General features: G+C 44.6%; 1 protein-coding gene across 1 annotated transcript; it reads left to right on the plus strand.

Annotated features, from left to right (window-relative positions):
- Positions 1-6,103: 6,103 nt before the first annotated feature.
- On the plus strand, positions 6,104-8,107 carry LOC308128786 (ankyrin repeat and EF-hand domain-containing protein 1-like; the record flags this gene model as incomplete). The annotated part of the gene is made up of 1 exon (XM_080494451.1): positions 6,104-8,107. The coding sequence occupies one exon, from the start codon at positions 6,104-6,106 to the stop codon at positions 8,105-8,107; it is 2,004 nt and encodes a 667-aa protein (XP_080350577.1).
- Positions 8,108-8,307: the final 200 nt, after the last annotated feature.

Genomic DNA, 8,307 nt, shown 5'->3' on the forward strand with positions numbered 1-8,307 from the left:
CAAAAGACATGTCAGGACTAGGGCGAAAACGAAGAATTGACATTTGCTCGCACTTCACATATGACAACAAGGAGAACAAGACCGTCTGTACAGCGTGTGGAGCAAAGCTCTCTGGGAAAAACACCACCAACTTGAAGCGACATTTACAGACGACTCATCAAGAAATACACGCGAAGGTAAGCTACGGTTATTTGATCATATCAACACATGTGTTTCTGCTAAACTTGGAGTACGATAGAAGCTAAAGGAATCCACCTTTGAACTGTATAGTGTGTTTTCACCGACGTCAGAATTTGGGCCATTACCCGGATGCGCGGCCTTTGCTGAGATATTGAATTAATCACTGTCCATTGACACCAGTCAATGGAGATAAACTATCAAAGTTAAATTATAAGTTTAAAATGTCTTCTAACCAACAACAACCGCATTAAAGCACACCGCCCAGCGATTATCTATACAGCCATGCTAACCACAATCACCTCGGTTCTACAGACAACTGTCAGTAGACATTTACCTCTTTTCAAACCAACGTAATGCAGGAGTTTCGCTATGTTCGCCCAATATGTGCAACCGAAAATGCGGCAATGATTAACAATTTCCCCGTGCCTACTTTGAGTCTTGTTTATCGGTAAGTACAAAATTGCTGTAACTACTTTTATGTTGATGCTTTGCCTAAATTCGCAGCAATGGCCGCTCAATGACACGCCGTGTAAACACTCTATTGATAAGACTGAGTCTGAGACGATTATCTCGCTGAATTAGTAGGATTATAAATATTCAATGTTCTCAAATTGAATGAAGTATGTACTAGTAGATTGTGTGTGTGGGTGTCATTGTAGCCTAAGCAGTTATTGAACTTTTATTTTGTAAGCCCCTGAATTGAACAGATTTCACACTGAGAGATGCCAGATTTGTGAAGGCAAAAGCCAGCTTAATAAACATACGTGTGTGTGTGTGTGTGTGTGTGTGTGTGTGTGTGTGTGTGTGTGTGTGTGTGTGTGTGTGTGTGTGTGTGTGTGTGTGTGTGTGTCAGAGAGGTTTGAGGAGATTGGGCAAGAAAGAAAAGAATCACAGCTTGATTCCCCCCTTTTCACCCTCACAGATACAGAAGAAGTCTGATTACAAAGATGACCATGGGCCAAGTGGAAATAAAACTAGCGCTGCTAGTGAAACCCAGCAGCAGGCCATCTCTACAGCTTTACAAAGTTCTTCAAAATACAAAACTGAATCGAAGGAACAACATACCAAGGAGCAGGCCATAGCTAGATGGATTGGACGCACAGGTTTACCAGTCACAACAATTGAAGACGAGGACTTTGTGCTAATGATGGAGATAGTAGATAGGAGACTAACAGTTCCAGAGAAAACCAAAATGAGCAATTTGATTGAAACACAGTATGAACGTGAAAGACAGAAATTCAAAGAGAGACTGGCTGCTGCCCAGAGAGTATCGATTGGCCTTGACATGTGGACAAAAAAAGGACTGACAGCCTCATTCCTTGCCATAAGCGCATGCTACTTTTGTGTTGAACAAAGTAAACCTGTACACAAATTGTTGGCCCTTGAACAAGTAGCTCACCCACACACTGCACTGTCTATCAAGGCATACGTGGATAAATGTATGCAGGAGTGGGCCATACCAAAGGAGAGGATCCTGACCGTAATAACGGACAATGGGAGTAACATGGTGGCAGCCTTTAAACCAGTGCTTCTCAAATGGTGGGGCGCGCCCCCCTGGGGGGGCGTGGTGGGGTGTCAGGGAGGGCGCGAGGCGGGCGCGACTTTCAGTATTAGTGTCTTTATTCATGCTTGAAGGATAAAAAAAGGGCCTCCAGCCACTAGGTGGCAGCAGTGCTCAAACTAATCAACAGGCTGCCTGTTCAACCAGTAGAGAAGAAGAAGTACTACACATGAACACCGGTGTACAGAGCTGGAGGAGGAGGAGGAGGAGAGGTGGAGAAGTTTCTGACAGGAGTGAAAAGAAAAAAGGATGAGGCGTCAGAGGAAAAGAAAACAGGTGACAGTAAACATAAAGCTAGTAAGAGCAGGAGATATGACGATGCTACATCGCCCTTGGGTTTACCGTGAACACGTCGGGAACCAGGAAACACCCGTTTGTGTTTTATGCCTAAAAACTCTGGCAGCGGAGCATGAAACCAAATAAATGAAGACGGCACCTGGAGACCATACACCATACACCTGGAGACCATACACCATACACCTGGAGACCATACACCATACACCTGGAGACCATACACCTGGAGACCATACACCATACACCTGGAGACCATACACCATACACCTGGAGACCATACACCATACACCTGGAGACCATACATCATACACCTGGAGACCATACACCATACACCTGGAGACCATACACCATACACCTGGAGACCATACATCATACACCTGGAGACCATACACCCGTTATGTCAGTAAGGCACTGGAGTTGTTTCATGGTAAACTCCATGAGTGTCGCCAACAAGCCGGTCATTTTGTCAGCGCGGCATCAGTAAACAAAAAAGCCTGTTAGCCTCTTACAAAGTTGTCCACCACATCACAAGGTGCATAAAACCTCACACCATAGCAGATTTATTTTGATAATCAGGCGATTGTATGCAGAATGCTGGTGCCAGCAACTGATACAGTGGTTTATACAGATAAATAAATAAATATTATCAAGTTCTCAATGGTAGTACAATTCGGGGGGGGGGCCCTGAAAAAAATTCTGTCCTCTAGGGGGGGCGTGTCAGAAAATAATTGAGAACCACTGGTTTAAACACACAACAGCAGAAGAAACCAGCTCAGACTCAGAGGACGACTCCCCTGGGTCCACAATGGAAAGTGACCCTGAATCTGTAACTGAAGACCAGCGGTGAGCCATGATTAGTTTATTCTTTTACATGACAATTATCACATGAATGATTTTCCCCGACACATGTATAGAGTATACACACACACACCAGTCACTTTATTAGGTTTATACTTATTTGGTTGTCCTTTCTTCCTGTTTTTAGGTACCATCATGTCGACATGGAACACCGTGTGTGGTGCATACTATACAACTTGTGCTCCACATGTTGCAGAAAGAGACGACTGTCAAAAGAGTCCTCAATAAAGCAAGGTCGGTGGTGAAGCTCTTTCGCAAGTCCTCAGTTGCAACCCAGAGGGTACTGGACCAGTGTGGTCTTATTGTTGTAAATGACTGCCCCACACGCTGGTCGAGCACATTCAGCATGGTCACACGACTCCTCACAGTCAAAGATGCAGTCTGTCAAATTCGCAAGTGACATGGGATGGGACAGTTTGCTTACCAGTGAGTGGCAAAAGCTTTCATCAATCCAAGACCTACTGCTGCCTTTTGCGGAACACACTAAAACCCTCCAGAGTGACACCTCAGCTATGTCCCTAGTGGTTCCTGCCCTCTTTGATCTGCTGAGTCACCTGACTGACTTTGCAGAGAGCACTCGGTACAGAGACCTCGCCACTCTTGTAGAGAAAATGAGAGCAAATCTGAAGCAGCGTTTTGCTTGCTTCTTGGATTCAGCTGATGAAAAGTTCTCACCGCTTGCAGCAGCTGCCTGCTTTGTCAACCTAACTGTCTGTGAAATCCTTGTTAATGTTGATGTGGCTGATGGAAATATCCCGGAACTGCTGAAACGGGCAGAGGACTATGTGGTCAAATGCACTTTCCCACACACAAGACAGGAGGTGGACCAGACTGAAGAAGATGCAGAAGAAGAGGTGATTGAGGAACCAGAAGCAGCACCATCCTCAAAGCAGCCTGTATTTAGGCTCCTCTCAAAATGCCGCACCACGCGGCTTAAACAGAAAACCTCCACAACCAGCATCAGGCAGCAGATCATCAAGTAAAGCCACTTGCATTAGACTTGTTGGCTATGCCAGCTTCTCAAGCTTTTGCAGAGAGGGTATTCAGCATCACAGGTGACCTCACAAGAGGACGGCGCAACAGCGGAAGGGTCACATTGGAGCGAAGTGCTTTCCTTAAAATGAACAGAGAGAAATAGAACTGTTGTGTTCACTGCTATTTACAGCATTTCCTGTAGCTGCACAACTTGATATTGGTATTTGTTTTGTTTAATATGAGAGCAGAGATTTTTTGTTCCATGCAAAAATGGCATTACAGCTTAGCATGTAATTCACTTGTTTTGAGTTGAGCTCATTGATACCTCTTTTTATTTATTAACAGAAGAATTTAATTTTGTGTGCAATGACGATGCACATTTTCTTTTACATATTTGTTTTTCTTTTCAAATATCTGATTTTGCACTCAATGCATAGTAAGAGACGATGAAGAAGATGATGTTCACAGAGTTGTGTGCTTTTTTAGTTTAATGCGATATTTACCTGTATTTTCAATGACGAGAGACACGGTTTTTCTTATTTACTTGAAGACAAAGGAGTACTCTTTGGTAGTTACAGCCAATACATCTTTTATTTTAAATTTCAGAATTGCACTCATCTGTTCTGTTTTTCTCTTGTTGATTTTGCACAGAGTCGCAATACGTGAGGCATTGTAGCCAAACCAGTTATTTAACTTGGATTTTGTTAAAAATAAGCCCCTGAATTCAACACATTTTAGATCCCATGCATTAATGATGCACATCGTCCACAGAAGATCAAACTGGAGATTGAGGCAATATTGAAGGAGGCGAGTTCTGTTTTGACATTAAGAATAAAATACATGTTGTATTACAACCGTTATCTGTGTCTGTATTGCATATTTTGTATCGCAAACCCTTATACCTAACCGTTCCATGAAAAAAGAAACATTTAGTCGACTAAGTCCACTGTAGATGTCGTTGACTAATATCTGCTAATGTTTAGTCTACTAAAACTAGACTAACACTAAAAGATTTCCGAAGACTAAAACTAGACTAAGACTAAATGGTGTGTTATTCAAAAGACTAAGACTAAGACTAAATCAGAATTTGCTGCCAAAATTAACACTGTGTGTGTGTGTGCGTGTGTGTGTGTGTGTGTGTGTGTGTGTGTGTGTGTGTGTGTGTGTGTGTGTGTGTGTGTGTTGTGTGTGTGTGTTAGTGTGCAGTGTGTGTGTGTCTGTGTCAGTGTGCTTGTGTTGTGTGCTTGTGTGTGTGTGTTTGTGTTAGTGTGCTTGTGTTGTGCTTGTGTGTGTGTGTTAGTGTGCTTGTGTTGTGCGCAAGTGTGTGTTTGTGTTAGTGTGCTTGTGTTGTGTGTCTGTGTGTTTGTTTGTGTTAGTGTGCTTGTGTTGTGTGCAGTGTGTGTGTGTGTGTGTGTGTGTGTGTGTGTGTGTGTGTTTGTCTGTGTTACTGTGCTTGTGTTGTGCTTGTGTGTGTGTTTGTGTTAGTGTGCTTGTGTTGTGGTTGTGTGTGTGTGTGTGTTTGTGTTAGTGTGCTTGTGTTGTGTGTGTGTGTGTGTGTGTGTGTGTGTGTGTGTGTGTGCGTGTGCGTGTGTGTGTGTTGTGCTTGTGTTGTGCTTGTGTGTGTGTGTTTGTGTTAGTGTGCTTGTGTTGTATGCAGTGTGTGTGTGTTAGTGTGCTTGTGTTGTGTGTCTGTGTGTTTGTTTGTGTTAGTGTGCTTGTGTTGTGTGTGTGTGTGTGTGTGTTAGTGTGCAGTGTGTGTATGTGTTAGTGTGCTTGTGTTGTGTTTGTGTTAGTGTGCTTGTGTTGTGTGCATGTGTGTGTTTGTGTTAGTGTGCTTGTGTTGTGTGTCTGTGTGTTTGTTTGTGTTAGTGTGCTTGTGTTGTGTGTGTGTGTGTGTGTGTGTTAGTGTGCAGTGTGTGTGTGTATGTGTTAGTGTGCTTGTGTTGTGTTTGTGTTAATGTGCTTGTGTTGTGTGCAGTGTGTGTGTGTGTGTGTCTGTGTGAGTGTGCTTGTGTGTGCGTGTTTGTGTGTTCGTGTTGTGTGTTTGTGTTAGTGTGCTTAGCACCCATTCAAATGCAGCACCATGTTTTATCACAACAAGATCAAAGACAACATGACACCTTTTGATGTCACTATGACATCATAGCTCTGGAGGAACCTGCTGATCAGCTGAAGTGAACACAGAGAGTATCGAACATTTTAGAAACAAATAACAACAAGGTTATAGAGTATAGGATGAGCAGCAGCAGTGTGACACAGGACCATCTACAGATGCTGCAGCTCTGCCGCCTGCTGCAGCTCGTGTATGCAGGAGATAAAGAGAACATTGAGAAGATGGTGAAGCATGGGATGGACATCAACCTGACTAGACCAGAGGATGGCATGGGGGCACTTCACCTGGCCGTCTCACTCCTCAACCAAGAGCTTGTCCACTTCCTTCTCTCCCACGGAGCAAGTCCCAACGTCCAGGATAGGAGAGGCCGCACTCCGGTCATGTTAGCAGCTCAGATGGGTATTGATAAGCTGGCGATTTTGTTGATCCAGAACCAAGCTGACCTGCTGCTCCAGGATGCTGAGGGCAAAGGTGTGTTATTCTACTGCAGCTACGCCACCAAGGCCCACTCCCACTGCCTGCAGGCAGCACTCAGTTTCCAGGCAGATCCCAACAACGTGTCAACTGAGGGGACACATGTCTTTCAGCTGATATGTGAAAAAGCACTAGAGTACTACCCCCCCATGTGTTTCATAATGCTAGATGGTGGTGCAGACCCTAATGCATCAAATGAGAAAACTGGCATCACTGTGTTAATGGAGGCAGCTAAAGCAGGTTCAGTAGAGCTTGTTAGAGCCATCCTTCAGAGAGGTGGGAACCCAAATGCTCGGGATCAAAAACAACTCTCAGCTGTACACTATGCCGCCATGGGGGGCTTCTTTGAGGTGATTCAGGTACTGTCTGCTTACTCAGCATGCATGGACATTGTCAGCCTAGAAGATTACACACCGTTACACTATGCTGCGGCTTCAGGCAATGCCAACTGCTGCAGGTTCCTGGCAGAAAGAGGTTGTAATCCCAAATTGAAGAACCAGGAGGGCTTGCTGCCTGACAAAATAGCCAAAGCCTCCGGTCATAAAGTGGCAGCCAAGGTGCTTCAGAAAGTTAAGAAGCTGCATGGGAAAGGCAAGAAACCAAGTAAAACCGGCCTCATGTGTAATCTGTGGGCACTGACGCTGCATGACTGGTCCAATGAGCATCAGACCGAACTATGTCAAGCCTTTGGAGACGACCCAGACACAATTACAGCAGAGACGTTCATTTCTGTGTTAGAGGGTCTGAAGGCTCCAGTTGAAACAGAGCAGCTTCATTTAATTGCCAAAAGGCATGACAAAGAAGAAGGGGGTAGTGTTAACATTGAGGATTTCTTCAACGGTGTGAAGTATATCAAGATACCTTTCCGGCTCGCCACTTATTTACCCAAGATCAAAAAAGAGAAGAAAGCTAAAAAAGGCAAGAAGAAGACTGAGAAATGTCCTCTCCCTATTTGTTTGCTCCCGCAAGATCGCATGGCCCGGCGACCAGATGGTAACCCGCCCTACGTCATGATTGAGAAATATTGCTACTGCTTGGACAGTGACGGATTTGACAGCGATCATACACCAGGTCATCTCATAAGCAAAGCCAATGAGAAGCATGAGAATGAATATGTCAACATCAACTACTGTGTCAGAAATGAAGATCTTGAGTCATTGGACCTTGCTTTTAGGAAGGGGGTTCCAGTGGATGTGCAGGATGAGTTCTACAAAACGCCGCTGATGGTGGCGTGCTCCAGCGGAAAATGTGAGATGGTTAAGTACCTCCTCAGCAAGGGGGCCAGCGTGAACATGCGCGACCAGTTTTTCTGGACTCCCCTCCATCACGCAGCTTCGTCAGGGCACGTGGAGACTGTTGAACTCCTGGTGGCAGCCGGGGCAAAAATAGATGAGCAGAGCTTGAGTAAAGTCACACCCCTCATGAGGGCCATTGAATGCTCTCACCCCTCCTGCGTGGACTTTCTCATCAAGGCTGGGGCCAATGTGAATGCAAAGAACAAGAATGAACAAAACTGCCTTGATATAGCCATTGACTTTGCAGACTCAAGAGTAATTGACCTTGTCAAAGACAAAATGGACTCTCTCCCAAAACTACAAGAGGTACCAGCAGGAAAAAAAGGCAAAGCTCAAAAGTCCAAAACTAAAAAGTAGAGTGTTGCTGCTGAAGGTGCACTACACTCAGTGAGTGTAACGGCAGGCTTGAAGGATTCAAAGAGCAACATTGTGCAAAATACCAAGATCGCCACAGGATAAACTAACACTAGATATCACTATATCACACTAGATTCACCACAGACAGGAGAGATTCTAATAATAAGGCTCTAATTTTACATAGCACTTTTCATGACAAA

The sequence above is a fragment of the Blennius ocellaris genome (genome assembly GCF_963422515.1).
Source record: "Blennius ocellaris genome assembly, chromosome: 4".
Taxonomy (NCBI): domain Eukaryota; kingdom Metazoa; phylum Chordata; class Actinopteri; order Blenniiformes; family Blenniidae; genus Blennius; species Blennius ocellaris.